The sequence below is a fragment of the Ictalurus punctatus genome, chromosome 5 (assembly GCF_001660625.3).
Source record: "Ictalurus punctatus breed USDA103 chromosome 5, Coco_2.0, whole genome shotgun sequence".
NCBI classification, from domain to species: Eukaryota; Metazoa; Chordata; class Actinopteri; order Siluriformes; family Ictaluridae; genus Ictalurus; species Ictalurus punctatus.
The window spans coordinates 17,159,211-17,182,265 of NC_030420.2; the positions used below are offsets into that span (position 1 = coordinate 17,159,211).

Consider the following 23,055-nt stretch of genomic DNA (forward strand, 5'->3'; position numbering starts at 1 on the left):
CTTTCCATGTCAATGAACGCCCAAGTAAAAGTGCAGAAAGGCATTTTAAGACTTCTTGGATTAAAGTTTGCATGACTCAGATACGATCATCACACACACAAAATGTTTTGTGACCAAACGGGCAGAGAAATAGCGAGGAAAACGGATATTATTACCGGAACGAACCATTTCAAGAAAGAGACAGGATGAGACAGGGTGACATTTTCATGCTTTTGACTACGTAATCGCAGGATTCGCCACAAAAAAACACCGTTATGTGAACTACATGACGAGACTGAATGGAAGGAGATAAATAAAATTCAACACCGCCTATATGATTGCCTTTCACCAAATTTCCCTCTGAGATATTACTAATGACGAAATATTGATGATATGAGCAAGACGTATGACAACGACACAGCATGTGCTTTGAGCTGAGATATTGCTTATCCTGATAATTTTGACTGCTCAGTATGAATGTGGCTTTTCAGCTCAAAACAGGATAAAATCAAAAGTACGCAATTCAATCTTGGAAGACTTGGTCAGGGTCAGCACAGAGGGCCCATTACTTGAACAGATTGATCCTGAACCATGTGTCAAACGCTGGCCTTCTACAAAACACAGGAGGAGGCCAAACTACACTCAAAGTGATGCTGTCATAATTATGGTCATTGACACTGGCTCAAATTCTGTGTAAACAACAATTCTTTGTGACCATATGAAGTTCTCAAGTTGGAAAAGACATTCAGTTCCCACTTTAAGTGAACTTGGATGAAAATGTTGACGCTGTAAAAGAGGTTAGACTTACACACACTACAGGATCAGTGAAAGTAAGTATTTTAAAATTTTTATTCTTATGTGGCACTTAAAAAAACATTTGGTGCCTGTTTTTTTTTTTTTTCTTCTTATAGGAGCCAATGGCTCCTTAATAGCTTTTTTTTTTTTTTTTTGTCTGGAGCCCCGCCTTTGACATAACACAATATAGACAGCTGCATGAATATAGTTATAGTCAGTATGATTATACAGTAGTTCTCTTGCCAGTTGTGACTCACATGAGTAACAAATTTATTTATTAAAACAAATTCAACCATTTAACATGTTTTTAAGCTCTAAAAAAGGACCTATAATATTAATTAAATTCAATTCAGTTTTATTTGTATAGCACTTTTAACAATGGACATTGTCCTAAAGCAGCTTTACAGAAATATAATTTCAGGGTATAAATTGTAAATATAAGATATTGTAAATAAATTGTAAATATATGATCCTTAATGAGCAAGCCAGAGGCGACAGTGGCAAGGAAAAATCCCTGAGATGATAGAAATAGAAACCTTTAGAGGAACCAGACTCAAAAGAGACCTCATTCTCATCTTGGTGACACTGGATATTGCAATCATATATAAATTCCTTCTATAACTGTGTACTACATTGTCAAATAGTGCAATTGTGTAACCAGGAAAGTCTGTTCCCTTTCAAAGGGAACTCCATGTTGCGTTAGCTGAATGCTATGGGAAGCACCCTTGCGCGTGACCAGTATCTGAAGCTTGTGTAACATCATGCCTATTTATAGGCCTGCCGTGGTCAGGTGACATGTCAATTAAGCACGTCGTGTGATATATGAACGACACCTGTGAACTGCGCCATCAGCCTTATTATCTTCAGCGAGACTGCATGTTAGTCATTTGTGTAACCCTCATGAAAAGACTCTTCATTTCCTCTCTATCTTTTCCAAAATAAAGAAAAATCTCTTTTCTTTTCTGTCCCTTTAAAAAAAGGGAGAAAAGTATGAGTGAGAGAATTCAGGAAGTGTGTTACGCCTTGCTCCTGTTTCATCACGGGGAGGACTGCACACTTTGTGTCTAGGGGTGGAGCACGCCACTGCAGCTCTCGAGAGGTCTGACTGTGTGCATTGTGAACGCCTTACAATTAGGCAGCTCCGCTCATGACTCGCTCTCTTCTCAGCCAAAGCGAGTTGGGATTCAGAGCCTTGCGGATCTGGGCCGGCCGCTGCAGAGTCAGCCAGCCATCTCAGGTCTGGGGAATCTCGTATGGATCTGGAAGAGAAGATCTCTTACTCTTTGTTCCAGGTCCCACTCTCCGCTGGATTTTGGAGCTCATGTTGCGAGAACCTCCTTCCACTATGGAAAGCCAAAAAAACACACACAAAAAATAAATTATAATAATAATAATTCCTCTCTGACTCTAAGGAGCCAGAAAGGTGTGCTAAAACTGAGAGCAGCATATAAAGAGCTGCTTGAAGTGATTACTAAGGCTGGATGAGCTTTTTTCTCCCCAGTGAAAATAAATTCCTCACACTGCAGAAAACTCCCCTTTTTTCTAGAAGTGCATGACAAAATATCATGCTTCTGGGGGAAAACCATGCATAAGCCGTATTTATAACCCTGCGATGTCGGATTATTCTGTCATCCTGGGAATGAACAGCATGGCTAGTTAGCTATGCTGAAAGTGGAGGAAGAGTTTGCGAGCTACCCTCTCCATCGATGGCAGGTAATTTAGGGGGGCCGGCTTTGCCATCCTAGCCATGTAAGGCCACCGTGGCGTTGGTGGGCAAGGCCTATGCAGTAGTGGGTCTTGCTTGTGGGTCACTGCAGACAATGGAGTGACTGCCTACCAAGCAGACCTGCTGAGTGAGCTCGACATACAGCGGCATTCAGCCAGTTCCTTCCATGTTGTGTCGAGCTCACCCCGGCATCCACGAGTGGAGCTTGGGCCAGCGCTAGTGCGAGGGAGGCACAGAAGGCGAGTATGGCAGCCCGCCTCCCCTTCAGACAGCCAGGGGAACCGGGCGGCCACAGTCATGGCCTGCTACTAGGCCTGATCTGAGAACGGTCATAAAGGCCAAGCAGACAAAGGAGGAGTGGTCCTGAGGGGCCATGGAGGGACTAATCAGGGGACCTGAGGTTGTTAGGGCAGTTAGCCTCCAGTACTACTGTAGGGCCTCCCTTAACCAAGGCTGTCCCAAGTTTTCAGTGTTCTCTGGTCAGCGAACTGTCACAGGGCAATGAAAATCTGATGCTTTCCCTCCAATAGAATGTGGAAAAGTTACAGTCATTAAAAGTCCATCTGGCAGCGTGGAAACTACTGCCATATGTGTCTCCATGGATTCTGTCTACCGTAGAAAAGAGTTACCGGGTCCAGTTCAGAGCTTGACCCCCACCCCTGGTTCAGAGGTGTGCAGAGGTAGTCAGCACGTAGCAGAGCCCGACGTTCCACAGGAAGGAAGATCCCTCTTGGACAATGGAGCCATAGAACATGTACCTCGTTCCCTGAGGGAGGGAGGTTTTTACAGCTGTTATTTCCTGGTTCGCAAAAAAAGAAAGGAGTATGTGGTCAATTTTAGATCTGTGTCATCTGAACTGTACTCTTCAAGATGCTGACACCCAAAAGTATCATTCCACAGATTCAGTTTGAGGACTGGTTTGTGATGGTAGATCTAAAAGGTGCATATTTCCTGTGACTGGGCAATATGTCTGTGTGGAAGTTCCTGAGGTTTGCGTTCGGAGGCAATGCATACTAAGATTTGGTTCTTTCCTTCGGGCCAGCTTTATCCTCTTGCACCTTCACAAAGTGCATGGCGTTGCCTATGTGCTCTGAGAATTTGGAAGTGTCTCCTTATTGCAAGACGGTAATGACCGACACCTCCCTCACAGGCTGGGGCGCGATCTTAGACGGCGGTCCAGCTCATGGTCTCTGGAGCGGCCCTCATCTGGAGTGGCATATAAAATGCCTAGAAATGTGGGTCATATTTCTAGCACTGAAATTCTTTCTTCCTCAATTGAGAGGTCACCATGTGTTGATGGACAACACAGCGGTGGTCTCATATATCAACCATCAGGAATAATTATGTGCACATCCCATGTTCAGGCAGGCGCAACTAATTCTTCTCTGGGCAGAGGGGAAATTTTTGTCAGTGAGTGCAATGTACATTCTGGGCAACTGGAATGTTGGGTCAGATATCCTGTTGAGGCAGGAGCTGAGGGCCAGGGACTGGTGGCTCCATCCACAAGTGGTGGAGTCCACATGGCGGAGGTCAAGCGGAAGTGGATGTGTTCGCCTCCAAGGAGACAACACACCGCCTGCTGTGGTTCGCCCTCACTCCTCCCACACCATTAGGGCTGGATGCCATGGTGCACATGTGACCGAGGTCACATCTATATGCTTTACCCCCGATCGCTCTGCTCCCAAGTTCTAGTGAGAGTTTGCCAATACTCTCTATGTCTGCTGCTAGTAGCACCTTATAGGCCAGCTCAAATATGGTTCTCAGAGACTAGACAGCACTCCTTCAGAGATTCCCATCCGCAGGGATCTACTGTCTCAAGCTGGAGGGCTGATTTTTTACCCTCGGCCGGAACTATGGAAACTATGGGTCTGGCCCCTGAGGGGCACCAGCTTGTAGAGACCATGTAGAATGCTAGAACGTCATCCCCGATGAAATTGTATGCACTCAAGTGATAACTTTTTGTCTCGTGGTGTGAGGAACGTCAGCTAGACCCAGAAAACTGCGCAATAGCTACAGTTCTGGAGTTCTTAAGGACATTTCTCAGCAGGGTTGGCTCGTCCTACAATCAGGGTCTACATGGCCTCCATTTTGGCCAGCCACGCTCCTATTGATGGAGCCTCTGTGGGGAAACATCCTCTAACTTCGAGGTTTAGGTGTCAGGTGGCTGAGGCCTTTCTGTGGTCCTGTAAGGTCTGTCAGGTGCTGCATTTGAGCCCTTAGAGTCAGCCCCTGAGAAGCTTCTGACTCTAAAGGTACCTCTTCTGCTAGCCCTGACATCTCTCAAGCAAGTAGGAGATCTACAAGCTCTCTGTTGCGCCTTCCTGCCTTGACTTTACCCAAGATTAGCCAAGGCCCTCCTGTGTCCTAGACTGGATTATATTCCTAGAGGGCCTACATCTGCTGCCCAGCCAGTAGTGTTGCAGGCTTTCTGCCCTCTTCCATTCCTCATACTGGAACAAGAGAAATTGCACCGACTATGTCCAGTAAGGGCTCTCTGTACTTACGTCCGCTCCGGCTGGTGGCGGAAACGACAGTAGAGGTGATGCTGTGTTGAAGCAGCGCATCTATAATTAGATAGTGGAATCAATCTCTATCGCTTATGAGGCACGATAGAGCCTCACTACGCCTTTGGGCATAAGGGCTCATTCCACTAGGGGGGTCGCCTCCTTGAAGGCTTTGTCCAAAGGGGTATCCTTACAGGATGTGTGTGCTGTGGTGGGGTGGTCTACGCCACACGTTCATTAGATTTTACAGCCTGGATATACAGTATCTCACAAAAGTGAGTACACCCCTCACATATTTGTAAATATTTGATTATATCTTTTCATGTGACAACAAAATAACACTTTGCTACAATGTAAAGTAGTGAGTGTACAGCTTGTATAACAGTGTACATTTCCTGTCCCCTAAAAATAACTCAACACACAGCCATTAATGTCTAAACCACTGGTAACAAACGTGAGTACACCCCTAAGTGAAAATGTCCAAATTGGGCCCAAAGTGTCAATATTTTGTGTGGCCACCATTATTTTCCAGCACTGCCTTAACCTTGGGCATGGAGTTCACCAGAGCTTCACAGGTTGCCACTGGAGTCCTCTTCCATTCCTCCATGACAACATCACAGAGCTGGTGGATGTTAGAGACCTTGTGCTCCTCCACCTTCCATTTGAGGATGCCCCACAGATGCTCAATAGGGTTTTGGTCTGGAGACATGCTTGGCCAGTCCATCACCTTCACCCTCAACTTCTTTAGCAAAGCAGTGGTTGTCTTGGAGGTGTGTTTGGGGTCATTATCATGCTGAAATACATTCTGGGATCGTGCTCTGCTTCAGTGTGTCTCAGTACATGGCATTTATGGTTCCCTTAATGAACTGTAGCTCCCCAGTGCCGGCAGCACTCATGCAGCCCCAGACCATGACACTCCCACCACCATGCTTGACTGTAGGCAAGACACACTTGTCTTTGTACTCCTCACCTGTTTGCTGCCACACACGATTGACACCATCTGAAACATATAAGTTTATCTTGGTCTCATCAGACCACAGGACATGGTTCTAGTAATCCATGACCTTAGTCTGCTTGTCTTCAGCAAACAGTTTGCAGGCTTTCTTGTACATCATCTTTAGAAGACGCTTTCTTCTGGGAGGACAGCCATGCAGACCAATTTGATGCAGTGTGCGGAGTATGGTCTGGGCACTGACAGGCTGACCCCCCACCCCTTCAACCTCTGCAGCAATGCTGGCAGCACTCATACGTCTATTTCCCAGAGACAACCTCTGGCTATGACGCTGAGCACGTGCACTCAACTTCATTGGTCGACCATGGCGAGGCCTGTTCTGAGTGGAACCTGTCCTGTTAAACCGCTGTATGGTCTTGGCCACCATGCTGCAGCTCATTGTCAGGGTCTTGGCAATCTTCTTATAGCTTAGGCCATCTTTATGTAGAGCAACAATTATTTTTTTCAGATCCTCAGAGAGTTCTTTGCCATGAGGTGCTATGTTGAACTTCCAGTGACCAGTATGAGGGAGTGTGAGAGTGATGACACCAAATTTAACACAGCTGCTCCCCATTCACACCTGAGAACTTGTAACACTAACAAATCACATGACACCAGGGAGGGAAAATGGCTAATTGGGCCCAATTTGGACATTTTCACTTGGGGTGTACTCACTTTTGTTGCCAGCGGTTTAGACATTAATGGCTGTGTTGTTATTTTGAGGGGACAGCAAATTTACACTGTTATACAAGCTGTACACTCACTACTTTACATTGTAGCAAAGTGTCATTTCTTCAGTGTTGTCACATGAAAAGGTATTATCAAATATTTACAAAAATATGAGGGGTGTACTCACTTCTGTGAGATACTGTACATTCTGGCCCTCGAGTGTCTTGCAGTGACCCTCGGGCTCGGATCTTAATGAACAGGCCGTATCCTCAGTATGACCTAGTGGGTATTCTCGTTCCCACAGCGTTCAGTAAACACAACATGGAGTTCCCTTTGAAAGGGAACGTTTGGGTTATGCATGTAACCCTGTTCCCTGAGAAGGGAATGAGATGTTGCGTAGCTTTGTCATACTGGGGCATACCTTTGAATTATTGCTTCGCTTCAGATAATAGAGGCTGACGGCATGGTTCACAGGTGTCATTTATATATCACACAACACACTTAATTGCCACATCACCTGATCATGGCAGGCCTATTAATACGCATGATGTTACACAAGCTTCAGGTACTGGTCATGCACGAGGGCGCTTCCCAGAGTGTTCAGCTAACACAACGTCTCGTTCCCTTCTCAGTCTCATTCCCTTCCCTACATGCCTAACCTGGAAGTTTTGTTGATGTTATCCACTGTTCACTAATGGAGTGCAAAACTGTTTGTAGCTATACCAGTCCAAAAGCTATCTTAGCAATTGTAGTCCTAAGCCATCATAACATAACTGTTCGTATGAATTGTGGTCCAAAGCCATCTTCATGGTTTTTACGTGGTACCATCTTCAATAATCTCAGTGATCTTCAGATTGTCATGTGGGGCCAACCTCAGCAACAGTGAGTGATTTCCAGTTGAGGAGAACTCCAACTATTATCCAGATGGCTTTAATGTTATGGGTGATTAGTGTACCACATGCTATACCACAAGATGCAAACCACTCATAAGAGTTTTATGGACTTATGAAGCCAATATTTAACTATATGAAAGTGATGGAAAAGCCAAACTGTATTGAAAGGATCTGCTTATGATCCAAAACATTTAAAACATTTTGTCTGCCAATTTACAGAGAAATGCATCCAATCTAATTGGGAGGAACTTCATCATGTAGGAAGACAATGACCCAAAACACACTGTCAACATAACGAAGAACTTCATCAGTGGAAAAAGACTATCTATTCCTATTATGGATGTCACAATATCAAAAATCTAGTAGTCGGTACCGATACCACCAAAAGTACACGATACTCGATACCAAAGTCGATACCATGGTGTGGTATAAAAATAAAATAAAATAAATAAAATTAAAAACTCTCCTGGCGGACATTCTCCTCTGGCTGATACTGGCAAAAAGAGAGGGGGGGGGGGGGATATTTTAGTTATCAAACACTGTCTGACAATGACTGATAAAACAGTTGAGGCTACAAGTGCTAAGGTGCACTCCTACACACTCAATCACGCACACACCACACACACACACACACACACACACACACACACACACACACACACCCATTATACTCTGAATGCAAGCATTAGTTTAAATTCACTGATATGGTGGCAGGCCAAAAAGATTTATTAACACCATGAACATTTGAATAATTATTTGTGACATTACGCTACATTTTGCTGACAGGACACGGGCTGAATGGCGATGCATGGTGGCCCATTAGGAGGTAGTTTATAACATTGCAGTGCGTTAGCATCGTTAACAAATAACTGGCTATCGCAAACATTGCATGGAGCATAATGTTCGCTCGTTTCACGGCCACGATGCCAGCTGCCTCAAACAAACATAATATAGGGCCCAGCTTTCAGGTGCTTCACCAAATTCTAGGTGTTTCCTCGCTTTGTTTGAAATGAACAATAGCATCGGTTGCATACCGGCTTTAGAGCATCAATTATATGTTTGTTGTCATCCGCCTCGAATGCAAAGTATTTCCATATTTGACTCTTACCACCTTTCCTCTCAACGAGTCGGGGCGGAGTAGAATTTGTCACCATCTTCTGTAGTTTTTCCCGCGTGCTTGTAGGCCAGGGGTGGGCAATCTTATCCGGAAAGGCCCAGTGTGGGTACAGGTTTTCATGCCAACCAAGAAGAAGCCGCACCTGAATCTATTGAAAGCCAAGATCAACTGATTTAAACAGGTGGAATCAGGTGTGCCTCCTCCTTGGTTGGAATGAAAACCTGCACCCACAAGGGCATTTCTGGATAAGATTGCCAACCCCTGTTGTAGGCATTCTTCTTCTTCTTTAGCTCTTGTGGACCGATTAAAACACTTACGCATATTTGCTGCCCCCATTAGTTCTGGAAGAATTGCAACCCCTGTACCTACATTACCAAAGGTACCCACGCTACTGCAGAAAAACAAGTACCGTCACATTTTAAGAAAGTTGTTATCGACTTGGTACTAAAGTATCGGTTCTTGTGACATCCCTAGTTCCTATACATTGGTTTACCACCAAAGGTGCAATGTTCTAAGTTTTTTAACACATCTAGATAAATATCAGGAAATGAACACTGAAATTCTGATCTATCATCTCATATTCATGTCATCTCAAACCCAAATGTCTTCAGTGTAAAACAAAAACAAAAGGATTGGTTTTGCCATTCCAATACATTTGGAGGGGACAGTATACTATTATCTCACTTTATAGTAGCACCCTGCTGGCTTTATTCTGATCATTTGTTTGCATGTAAGATTTTTGTCATCTCGACTGTACTGTAAGAGGGGGACCCAATAATTGTTAAAAAAAAAAAAAAAAAAAAAATAGTTATAAAACTTACAGCATTTCTCCTTTAATCCCCTTCAGAGTACTGCTTGTGATACAATATACGTTTGTCATCATGTCTGGAGCCTCCTGCATTTTTTTCTGTCTTTCTTCCATGGTGGTGAATCTTTTCCCTTTCAGTTTCATTTTTAATTTTGGGAACTAAAAGAATTTTCAAGTAGTGAGATCTGGCAAATACTGTGGATGTGAAGTGATAACCACATTATTTCTGGTTAAAAACTCCTTAGTTGACAATGCAGTGCTTGCAGGTCCATTGTCTTGGTGCAAGATCCAGTTCTGGGTGCATCACTTCACTGGATGTTTTTTTCCTGATGCTTTCCCAAAGTGACCTAAGCACACAATTGCTTAGGTGCACTTAGATTCATCACCGTGGAAGAAAGCCAGAGAAAAAATGCAGGAGGCTGTAGACATGATGACAAAAGATGAATACAGGAAATGTTTCTAGGAATGGAAGAAATGCTGGGACAAGTGCATCATCACAAGGAGAGTACTTTGAAGGGGATTAAAGGAGAAATGCTGTAAGTTTTATAAGACTAGTTGTTTTTAACAACTCTGGGATTCATTGGGTCCCCCTTCGTATATTATATTCTTATATTTATTAACAATATATATTTTTTATTATTATTTAATAAATATGTACTATTTAATTAATTGATCTTCAGTAACCGTGTTACTCTTGTTAGGGTTGCGGTGGATCTAAAGCCTATCCAAGAAACACTGAATGTGGAACTTCACCCTGGACTGGATAATAATAATAATTATAATAATTATAATAATAATAATAATAATAATAATAATAATAATAATACTTCTCTTTTCATTTCTTTTTGTAATGTTTTGTCCTATCGTTTAAAACCTGAAAATCTTAGTGAAGTGCAACTTTCACAGTTTTCTCCCTGAGGCACTACAGCTTTCTGTCTCTCTCTATAAACTTCAACCACAGGGAATTGTTGCTTTAGGCTTTGTTCTCTTCTGCAGTGTTTCTATTCCTGTTTAAACCATTAGTGCTGGAATTGTCTTGTACTACAGGAGTATCATGCTCAGCTGGAAGAGATGCGGGTGTCCATCCGTCAGTTGGAGGAGAACCTCTCTGCTGCTCGCCGTCGCAGCGACTTATACGAATCTGAGTTGAAGGAGTCACGCCAGACTAGTGAGGAGCTGAAAAGGAAGGCAGCAGAATACCAACAGAAGATCCAGAAGGTCAGATCAATTGTCATAGCTTGGGGTTATAGACAAATACACAGAAGGTCACTTATAGTCACTTGATTATGAAGGCAGTATACTCTCCAACATTACATGTAGTACAATTTTTACAGGCCAAAGAACAAGGCAAGGCTGAGATGGAGGAGCTCCTTATTAAACTGCAGAAGGTTTGCCAGATCTTTTCTCAGTGTAATTGGGGTTTGTGTTGCGTTGAATGTTTTCTTGTGCTTTAAAGTGTGTAAACCCACATTTGGATGTATTTTTCTTATTTACTCAGACCAATGAAGAGCAACAAGCAAAGATTGAGGAGCTTCAGGACAAGCTAGACAAGGTGCTGATAATCACCTCAGAAATGGCTTTACTATTCACTATTTTGTAGTCTTGGGTAAATTTATACACAGGATTTAGAGGGTTACTTAAGGGTTACTTACTTCAAGGTCACATATGTAAATAAAGTCAAGAGAAAAGTAATATGATCTCAAATATTTTTATTTAGAGCTTAAAAACATATTCAGTGTTTGGACATGTTTTAATAAAATAAATAAATTTGTTACTCATGTGAGTCACAACTGGCAAGAGAGAACCAGAACTAATAATAATGCAGCTGTCTATATTGTGTTATGTCAAAAGCAGGGCTCCAGACAAAAAAATCTATTAAGGAGACATTGGTTCCTATAAGAAAAAAACAGGCACCAAATGTTTTTTTAAGTGCCACATAAGAATAAAAATTTTAAAACACTTACTTTCAGTGATCTTGTCATGTGTGTACATCTGGCCTCTTTTACAGCATCAGCATTTTCATCCAAGTTCACCTAAAGTGGGAACTGAAGGTGTTTTCCCAACTTGAGAATTATATACAGTCACAAAGAATTGTTGTTTACACAGAATCTGAGCCAGTGTCACTGACCATAATTATGTCAGCATCACTTTGCCATTGAGTGTAGTTTGGCCTCCGCCTCCTTCCAAGGTTGTATTGAATACTTTTGATTTTATCCTATTTTGAGCTGAAAATCCACATTCACACTGAGCAGCCAAAATTGGCAATGCAAGCAATATCTCAACTAGATGCATTGTGCTCATAGCACATGCTGGGTCATTGTCATATGTCTTGTGCACATCCAGTCAATTTCTCTTTATTAGTAATATCTGAGAGGTAAATTTGGTTAAAGGCAGCTCTTCACATGCAATCATATAGGCGGTGTTGAATTTTATTTTTAGCTCCTTCCATTCAGTCTCGTCATGTAGTATACATGCACAAGACTGCTTGTGCTAATGGTGTTTTTTGTGTAGCACTCTGAGATTACATGGTCACTAGCTTTTTTATGTTTTTGACTATCGCCCTGTTTTCTCAAGTCTCTTTCTTGAAATGGTTCGTCTGGTAATGAAATCCATTTTCCCCGCATTTCCCTGCCTGCTTTATCACAAAACATTTTCTGTTCACGATGATCATACCCTGAGCCATGCAAAGTCTTGAATCAAAGAAGTCTTAAAATGTCTTTCTGCACTTTTACTTGGGCGTTTATTGATTGACACGGAAAGATGATCCTCTGTGTCCTGTCATTTTCTATCTCTTGTGTTGGCGTACCTGAACCTGCTTTTTTTATTAGCAGGTGTGCCATCAGCATTGGTGCTCAACAGAGATGAGAATTGTTAGATATTTTTCATTTTGATATGTCTTCCTGAGGCGGAAAGCTGATCCTCGCTTACCCAATGTATATTCTGGTGCTATGGATGAATTTTTTTTCCTACTGAAACTTTCATGCGCAGCGTCTCATTTTATTATGTCAACACAACAAATGATGTGATAGGCTATTCCTCACAGAACACACAATTACAAAGATATTACATGCACATTTTTAAATCATAACATGTAAACTTGTATTGTCGCCAGTGGCGATCTCAGCAAAAAAATAATTCACAAATTAATATTTTTGGCACAGTCTGGAGCCCTGTAAAACTTTAAGTTTTAAATTAAAAAATTGTAATCCTGATAGTATTCCCATTATTTAAAAAATGTACCTGTAATCTTATCTTATGTTTTTTGATGTAACTGTAACGGATTACAGTTGCCATTTTTTGTATCCTGAATACATAACGCCGTTACATGAATTCCGTTACTCTCCATGCTTGTTTATATACAGTGCATCCGGAAAGTATTCACAGCGCTTCACTTTTTCCACATTTTCTTATGTTACAGCCTTATTCCAATATGGATTAAATTCATTATTTTCCTCAAAATTCTACAAACAATACCCCATAATGACAGCGTGAAAGAAGCTTGTTTGAAATCTTTGCAAATTTATTAAAAATAAAAAACAAAAAAGCACATACATAAGTATTCACAGCCTTTGCCATGACACTAAAAAATGAGCTCAGGTGCATCCTGTTTCCACTGATCATCCTTGAGATGTATCTACTGTACAACTTGATTGGAGTCCACCTGTGGTAAATTCAGTTGATTGGACATGATTTGGAAAGGCACACGTCTGTCTATATAAGGTCCCACAGTTAACAATGCATGTCAGAGCACAAACCAAGCCATGAAGTCCAAGGAACTGTCTGTAGACCTCCGAGACAGGATTGTATCGAGGCACAGATCTGGGGAAGGGTACAGAAACATTTATACAGCATTGAAGGTCCCAATGAGCACAGTGGCCTCCATCATCTGTAAATGGAAGAAGTTTTGAACCACCAGGACTCTTCCTAGAGCTGGCCGCCAGGCCAAACTGAGCGATAGGGTGAGAAGGGCCTTAGTCAGGGAGGTGACCAAAAACCCGATGGTCACTCTGACAGAGCTCCAGTGTGTCTGTGTGGAGAGTGGAGAACCAGAAGAACAATTATCTCCGCAGCACTCCACCAATCAGGCCTGTATGGTTGAGTGGCCAGACGGAAGCCACTCCTCAGTAAAAGGCACATGATAGCCCGCCTGGAGTTTGCCAAAAGTCACCTGAAGGACGAAGGATGATGAAACAAAGATTGAACTCTTTGGCCTGAATGGCAAGCATCATTTCTGGAGGAAACCAGGCAACAGTCATCACCTGGCAAATACCATCCCTACAGTGAAGCATGGTGGTGGAAGCATCATGCTGTGGGGATGTTTTTCAGTGGCAGGAACTGGGAGACTAGTTAGGATCGAGAGAAAGATGAATGCAGTAATGTACAGAGACATCCTTGATGAAAACCTGCTCCAGAGCGCTTTGGACCTCAGACTGAGGTGAAGGTTTATCTTCCAACAGAGCAACAACCCTAAGCACACAGCCAAGATAACGAAGGAGTGGCTACAGGACAACTCTGTGAATGTCCTTGAGTGGCCCAGCCAGAGCCCAGACTTGAACCCGATTTAATATCTCTGGAGAGAACTGAAAATGGCCGAAAAACCTGCTGGAGCTTGAGAGGTCCTGCCAAGAAGAATGGGAGAAATTGCCCAAAAATAGGTGTGCCAAGCTTGTAGCATCATACTAAAAAAGACTTGAGGCTATAATTGGTGCCAATGGTGCTTCAACAAAGTATTGAGCAAAGGCTGTGAATACTTATGTACATGTGCTTTTTTTTTTTGGTTTTTATTTTTAATAAATTTGCAAAGATTTCAAACCAACTTCTTTGATGTTGTCATTATGGGATATTGTTTGTAGAATTTTGAGGAAAATAATTAATTTAATCCATATTGGAATAAGGCTGTAACATAACAAAATGTGGAAAAAGTGAAGCGCTGTGAATACTTTCCGGATGCACTGTATGATGTATAGCAGAAGTGTTTATAATATATTACCAATTGTTGAGCAAGAATTCTTTCAGGCAGGTATTCTCTCACTCTCTTACAATCTCTCTTAGGCAGTAAAAGCGAGTACTGAAGCCACGGAGCTCCTGCAGAATGTTCGTCAGGCTAAAGAGCGCCTGGAGTGGGATGTGACACGACTGCAGACCAGAGAGGACTCCACTGACAGCCTGCGCAGACGCTTGCGTGAGACAGAGGTTAGATATATGTAGATGAGTTGTTTAACTGAGTGAGCAGACATTAGGCAGCATCTGTAGTTTCAGACATTAGCAAATTCATTTTTCAGTTTGATAAATTGATGGCACATTATGGCATGACCATTAGACATGTACACTTTTGACTTCTTGATGCAATATGATTATACAAAGAAACAGTATGTTTTATTATCAGTCTCTCTAAATGTCCAAAATATAATGTGATGTGATTTAATTACAAATTCACAAATATGAAAAATGTTATTTTATTTTTCAGTCCTTGCAACAATACACTCTGCCCAAACATAAAAAATTTAAATATATAAAAATCAGGAAATATTGCACTGTATCTGATAGGTGTGGACACATGAATAATTCTATAGTGCATTTGGTCATGCATCATTCATGGGTTGTGTGTGATGGAGCAGGATGGCAGAAAGACCCTGGAGAATCAAGTAAAGAGGCTGGAGATTGTGGAGCGCAGGGAGAGCAAACTAAAAGAGGATATCCAGACCAAATCACAGCAGATACAACAGATGGCTGATAAAATCATGGTAAGGGACAGCAGGTCACCTACTGATACACAAGCACACACATACTCTTTGTCTCTTCTGTCTGACTGAGCAGTGACCCCTACTGCTCCCAGCATGATCTCTGTGCCTGTCTCAGTTCCAGAAGCAGCTGACTGCCAGCATGGATTGTGGTTCTCTTTGGTGTAGCTATACTGATTGCTCTTAAATATTTAATGCCACACAATAGTGGAAATGTATCAATTGTAACAATTACTACACACATGTAGCAATAGTATAAAGAATCTCTTTTTTATTTATTTATTTATTTTTAGATTTTGGAATGTAATTTAAGTCTGTTAAGTGTGTATGGTGGTTAGTGGTAGTGGATGGGAGGTGCCTAAAGTTCAGAGGTGTAGTCAACATCATACACATGTATAAATAATACTTATAAACAATAATTTTCGCATATACTGACATATGAAGAAATTGTACATATACAATTACTTATATACATATACTAGTATATACATATACTATTGTTCCCATATTAAATCACATTATTCACAAGCCAGGACAAAAAATATCTGCATTTGAGACATTCAACTCAATAGGCTCTATCTAAGATTGAGGGAAACATTTATAGCTCCAATTACCAATCTATTTTGGTACAAAACTTGAATATGGCTATGTCCATTTAGCCACAAGAACATTAGTGAGGCATAGTCAGCATTCCAGTTCATCCCAATGGTGGACAGTGCTGTGTCTTTGTGGACCTTGCTTTGTGCACAGGAGAATTGTCATGCTGGGACATTATTGGGCTAGGGCCCTTAATTCGCTGGAGGGGATGGCTGGATTACACTACTATTGGGGTTCTGTCATAACCTATGTAAAGTGGAATTAATGTGTCTTGTGCCTCCATTAACAGGAATTGGAGGAGAACTTGCGTGAAACGCAAGCCACAGCCCATCGCATGGAGACTCATCTGGAGCAAAAAGAGAAACTGTATGAGGATAAGATCAAGGTTGTGTAAAAAAAAAAAAAAAAAAAGCAGCTGTTTTTCAGTTCAAATTTTGAGATAAAAAATATTGATTATATACTGTTTTCAATGACATACATGCAACTTTAACAGTGCCTTGCATAAGTATTCACCCCCTTGAACTTTTCCACATTTTGTAATGTTATAATCTGCAAATTTCAAGGACTTGATTGGTATTATGTATCATGAATATAAACAAAAAAGGCCATAATATTAAAGGGGGAATGAATATAGTTTGCTTGTCAAACCTTTTAATTAGTTCTGTGCCATCAGAAGTCATATAATAAGTTGAATGGAATTGACCTGTGCACAGTTAAAGGGCCATGTGATTTCAATATAAATACGCCTGTTCCTGGAAAACCCCAGAGATTGTATTGACCCAGGTGAGTGAATGCTTATGCAGTCAACAAATATCTGCTTTTAGCTTTAACATTTGTTTAATAATAAATAAAATGTGTTGCACCTTCAAATTTTAGAAACTGTATAAATCAAATGGTAAAAAGTCCATTTTAGTTTTTAGCACTATAAAAAGTCTAAAATTTCACTGTGTATAACTAATATGAGAACAAATGTTTACACTTTGTATTATGACTGTATTCCAGCAGAATATGCAGTACATTATACCTACCTTTCAGCTTCAAAGGTGATCTGATATACTGTATCATTCTGAAACATTGACTTGGCACACTTTGAGTCATGCTTGCTATATATTATGCTGACAAGATTTTAGAGACCCAAATGAAGGTAGACTTGGCTGATAAAGAGCTCCTGGAATCGAAACAGGACATATATGAGGAGGAAGTTCGGGAGAAAAGCAAATTGATCAGTGAACAAGCAGCGGTAAGACGACTCGTGATGGTACCACGAATGTGTTAGCTGTAGTATGATAGGGGAGAATTGGCTGGTAGATGGGAATTTGCAGGTGACCAAATTGGGGGGAAATATCTAAATAAATAAAATATCACTTGGTGATATTAGATGGGAGGAATTAAACTTTTTTGGTTTACCAATCAAATATCTCTCAAGGTCTCATTGGTGGTGGTAGTAGTAGTAATAATAATATTAATAATAATAATAATAATAATTATTATTATTATTTATATATATATATATATATATATATATATATATATATATATACTGTATGTATGTATGTATGTATGTATGTATATATATATATATATATATATATATATATATATATATATATATATATATATGTATATATATATATATATATATATATATATATATATATATATATATATATATATATATATATACTGTATGTATGTATGTATGTATATATATATATATATATATATATATATATATATATATATACTGTATGTATGTATGTATGTATATATATATACAGTGAGGGAAAAAAGTATTTGATCCCCTGCTGATTTTGTACGTTTGCCCACTGACAAAGAAATGATCAGTCTATAATTTTAATGGTAGTTGTATTTGAACAGTGAGAGACAGAATAACAACAAAAAAATCCAGAAAAACGCATGTCAAAAATTTTATAAATTAATTTGCATTTTAATGAGGGAAATAAGTATTTGACCCCTCTGCAAAACATGACTTAGTACTTGGTTTAAAAACCCTTGTTGGCAATCACAGAGGTCAGACGTTTCTTGTAGTTGGCCACCAGGTTTGCACACATCTCAGGAGCGATTTTGTCCCACTCCTCTTTGCAGATCTTCTCCAAATCATTAAGGTTTCGAGGCTGACGTTTGGCAACTCGAACCTTCAGCTCTCTCCACAGATTTTCTATGGGATTAAGGTCTGGAGACTGGCTAGGTCACTCCAGGACCTTAATGTGCTTCTTCTTGAGCCACTCCTTTGTTGCCTTGGCCGTGTGTTTTGGGTCATTGTCATGCTGGAATACCCATCCACGACCCATTTTCAATGCCCTGGCTGAGGGAAGGAGGTTTTCACCCAAGATTTGACGGTACATGGCCCCGTCCATCGTCCCTTTGATGCGGTGAAGTTGTCCGGTGAAGTTCTGCCCTTAGCAGAAAAAAACCCCCAAAGCATAATGTTTCCACCTCCATGTTTGACGGTGAGGATGGTGTTCTTGGGGTCATAGGCAGCATTCCTCCTCCTCCAAACACGGCGAGTTGAGTTGATGCCAAAGAGCTCCATTTTGGTCTCATCTGATCTCAACACTTTCACCCAGTTGTCCTCTGAATCATTCAGATGTTCATTGGCAAACTTCAGACGGGCATGTATATGTGCTTTCTTGAGCAGCGGACCTTGCGCGCGCTGCAGAATTTCAGTCCTTCACGGCGTAGTGTGTTACCAATTGTTTTCTTGGTGACTATGGTCCCAGCTGCCTTGAGATCATTGACAAGATCCTCCCGTGTAGTTCTGGGCTGATTCCTCACTGTTCTCATGATCAATGCAACTCCACGAGGTGAGATCTTGCATGGAGCCCCAGGCCGAGGGAGATCGACAGTTCTTTTGTGCTTCTTCCATTTGCGAATAATCGCACCAACTGTTGTCCCCTTCTCACCAAGCTGCTTGGCAATGGTCTTGTAGCCCATTCCAGACTTGTGTAGGTCTACAATCTTGTCCCTGACATCCTTGGAGAGCTCTTTGGTCTTGGCCATGGTGGAGAGTTTGGCATCTGATTGATTGATTGCTTCTGTGGACAGGTGTCTTTTATACAGGTAACAAACTGATATTAGGAGCACTCCCTTTAAGAGTGTGCTCCTAATCTCAGCTCGTTACCTGTATAAAAGACACCTGGGAGCCAGAAATCTTTCTGATTGAGAGGGGGTCAAATACTTTTTTCCCTCATTAAAATGCAAATTAATTTATAAAATTTTTGACATGCGTTTTTCTGGATTTTTTTGTTGTTATTCTGTCTCTCACTGTTCAAATACAACTACCATTAAAATTATAGACTGATCATTTCTTTGTCAGTGGGCAAACGTACAAAATCAGCAGGGGATCAAATACTTTTTTCCCTCACTGTATATATATATATGTATATGTATATATATACACACCTGACGCTGGTCACTGATAACGTGCATGAATCTACAGTACTGGGCTCGTTACACGTAGCCCACAGTGTCACTTCAGACCATTCTAAGTGTTTTTCTTATAACTGATGGTGGTGCTGTTACACTTACTTTTTGGGTTTTTTTTTTTTTTTTTTAAATCCAAAATATTCCTCTTTAACACATTTGTTTACTTCAAATATTATGATGTGGGCACCAGAAATTAAACCTTATATTGATTTTTTTTCTTTCTTTTTTTCTCTTTGAAAGACTTAGCCCTGCTAGCCCATTGATATGAGCCACCCCTGCTGCTTATTAACAAGGCTTTTACTCTTGCAGACTATCAGTGCTATGGAGTCGAAGATGACCAGCTTGGAGCAGAGGATTACTGAGCTGTCTGAGGCCAACAAACTGGCTGCCAATAGCAGTATCTACACTCAAAAGAACATGTGAGTTTAGAGTGAGACATTTACTCACATCCTAAATTGTATTCCATCCAACTGTGTTTTAATTTTAAAAGTGAGATTTTTAAAAATGATATATATTTTAAAAATGTGAGGAAACAAATGAGATTTGGTACTGCATTTGCCTGCTTTGGTTTATGTCTACCTGATTATATGTAAAATATTGGTGCAATACTTTTCCTCATCTGAAAAGAGCTGTTTCTGTGGCCTCATCAGAAGCTGTGCCAGAATGTTGATTATCCATATGTCTGTGTGCCCTCCTTCAGTGTAATTGCATTCTTGATACAAATACATTATGCAAATTAGTCATTCCATATGCTATTATGTCTGACCAAAAAAAATCACAAATTTTATGGCAAACTTGTTAGATTGGATGTAAATGATTTGGTTTTAATTGTTGATTAGACAGGCTTACAGTAGAGTGAATTTATAAGGCCTATAGAAGGTCAAGAAGATAGAGAAAATGGGGATGATTCACTCTCTCTCACACACACACAGATCCATGTCTTCTATTACTCCTATTCTACATATAATTTTCAAATTTACAGTGAACTCTAAAACTGTCTCTGATTGAGAGGGTCTTTCAATAGGTATGCTAAGTAATATTTAGAATTTTGGAATGATTTAGTTTACTCATTGGGCAGTGGTGGCTCAGTGTCTAAGGCTCTGGGTTACTGATCAGAAGGTGGGGCTTCAAGCCCATGCACTGCTAAGCTCCCACTGTTGGGCCCTTGAACAAGACCCTTAACTTTCTCTGCTCAAGGGGCACACTATCATAGCTGACCCTGTTCTCTGACCCCAGCCTCCTAACAAGATGGCATATGTAAACAAAGAATTTCACTGTGCTGTAATGTATATGTGACAAATAAAGCCTTCATACATTTTGTAACTATTCAAGAATCCTTATAAGACATTGCACCTCACTAGCATTGTACCTGCTTTTATGGATGATAAACAGACTTTTTGGTCTGTCACTTGAGCATAGATTCTCAATTATTAGCATCAAAGACATGGTCTTCACATTACTACTACCATTCCTCGTTGCATTTCTCCAGGAAAGCCCAAGAAGAAATGATATCTGAACTGAGGCAGCAAAAATTCTATCTGGAGTCTCAGGCAGGCAAACTGGAGGCCCAGAATGCTAAGCTAGAGGAGCATCTGGAGAAGATGAGTCAACAAGAACAAAGCAACAAGAGCCGTGTGCTGGAGCTAGAGGCCAGACTCAGAGAGGTGAGAACAAACAGGATTTAAATGCTATTTCTTTGTTAAAATCAAATTTGAATAGGTGTACATAAGGTTATAATGAAACCTAAAGATCATCTTACCTACAGTTGATACCTGTAAACACTGGCCTCTCATTTTAAGTGTTCTCTATCATTGCACCAGTTTCCTTAAAATACGCTATATGGCCTGTGTGTGTGTGTGTGTGTGTGTGTGTGTGTGTGTGTGTGTGTGTGTGTGAGAGAGAGAGAGAGGGTCCCACTCCAAAAGTTTTGGAACAGCAAGGTAATTTTTTAAAATTTTGGTATACAATGAAGACATTTCTGATCAAAAGATGAATATGAGGTGATAAATCAGAATTTCAGCTGTCATTTCCTGATATTTACATGTAGATATGTTAAACAACTTAGGACATTGCACCTTTTGTTTGAATGCACCCATTTTTTCAAGTGATCAAAAATATTGTAACATGTGACTGACAGGTGTTTGTTGTTGCCCAGATATGCCCTGTAGGATTAATTGTTTAAACAATTAATAACTCTGAATGTCTACCAGGGAATCTGGGGGAGTGAACGCTGGTGAACTGCTCTCCGGTTAATTTGACATTTTCCGGTTGATTTTCTTATCTATCAGCTATTTTTAAGCTAAGTGAACAATATTCAACTGTGAATAGTTGTATGGGTCCTGGGAAACCGTCACACTATTATTCCTGGACTCTTTGGCTTGCCAATTTAACTGTTTTTACCTGCTAGTTTATCTGCTGCTGATTTTATCTGTTGTTTTTATCTGAGATTCTCCAATCTAAAACAATGTAGATCCACAAACTGCTCACATGGATTATGCTCACCTGGATTATGTGCTATTCCACATGTTGTCCAGTGGCATCATTACTCCAGTACTCGGCAGCAGAACTTTTCCAACTACAAGCCTGTTTCTTTCCACCACCTCTGACACATCTTCACCTGGATGTTTTCCGCCATACTCTTGTCCTTGTCTGATGTTCTGATTCCCCGATTAACTATACTGTATCAGATTTATCTATATCGGTTAACAAATTAGTATATTTCAATGTTAATCTACCTGTATTGAAAGTGAATGTATGTCATGACATAATATTAAGAATATGTATTGATTTGTTTGTGCTCTCAAATCATCTTGATAATCTATCAATTAATGAAAATGTAACTACTCTTCATAAACTGGTTTTACAACGGCAGTCTTCTATATACCCTGGATATTCTAGCTCGATTAAAAACACATACTGTTTCTTTTTCTCATTCTGCACCTTGGGATAGCCCTGAATTACATTAACTTAAAGCCCATGGTTGTTGTTTAGAATGTCATCATATCAAAACCGGTCTTAATATCCACAAAAGTATGTATGAAGATCATATGCTATTATATAAGGAATCTTCTCTTAAGGCAAAATCTGACTATTATACTAATCTAATTAGGTCTGCTGAAGGCAATACTAGAACTCTCTCTTCTACTGTAAATAACTTCCTTCGATCCCCTGACACTCTTCCAGTCTCTCATCAACCTCCTGTCACGATTCCCCCTTTAAGCAACGTGCTCGAAGCGCGAATACGCGAGCACCTGCTTTTCCGTTGTTGACCATAATGACATCTGGACACATGTGTTTTGTTTATGTTTCTGTCTCCTCCCTGTTCTGTTATTGGCCGGGATTTCACGTGGTTCTGAATTGCTCTCAGCTGCTAGCGGTTTAGACGCTGATTATGTCCGCATATATACCGCGCGCCTCCCAGCACACAAGGCGGAAGATTAAATGTTTATAGTTAGTTTAGCCCGTGTCATAGTCATAGTCATAGTCATAGTCACGGTCCATGTTTAGAGTTAGTTCGCGCTGGATTATCCGCTTCCAGTCCCTCGTCATAGTTTGTTTCTTGTTTTGTTTATCGACCTAGATTCCTGCCTTGCCCCGTGTATGCCTGTTTTCCAATCGCCTGACCTCTTGCATGTTTGTGGATTATGTTTTAGATCACGTTTTGGATTTGTCTGCCTGTCTGTCTTTCAAATAAACAACTGTTCATCCAGCACTTGCATCCGTCCTATCTCTGCTCCGTCACGATTCGTGACAGAATCTTCCGCCAAAACATGGATGCAGCAGGAGAA

General features: G+C 40.7%; 1 protein-coding gene across 1 annotated transcript in view; it reads left to right on the top strand.

The window, feature by feature from the left end:
- LOC108265536 (citron Rho-interacting kinase) overlaps positions 1 to 23,055 on the top strand; it is a 139,162-nt gene that overhangs the window by 43,592 nt on the left and 72,515 nt on the right. Inside the window, exons 4-12 of the mRNA XM_017467973.3 lie at positions 10,530 to 10,700; positions 10,817 to 10,870; positions 10,981 to 11,034; positions 14,535 to 14,675; positions 15,101 to 15,226; positions 16,110 to 16,205; positions 16,944 to 17,060; positions 19,577 to 19,686; positions 20,757 to 20,931. Of these exons, the coding sequence (XP_017323462.1) occupies positions 10,530 to 10,700; positions 10,817 to 10,870; positions 10,981 to 11,034; positions 14,535 to 14,675; positions 15,101 to 15,226; positions 16,110 to 16,205; positions 16,944 to 17,060; positions 19,577 to 19,686; positions 20,757 to 20,931 (1,044 nt within the window). The remainder of the gene's footprint in view (positions 1 to 10,529; positions 10,701 to 10,816; positions 10,871 to 10,980; positions 11,035 to 14,534; positions 14,676 to 15,100; positions 15,227 to 16,109; positions 16,206 to 16,943; positions 17,061 to 19,576; positions 19,687 to 20,756; positions 20,932 to 23,055) is intronic.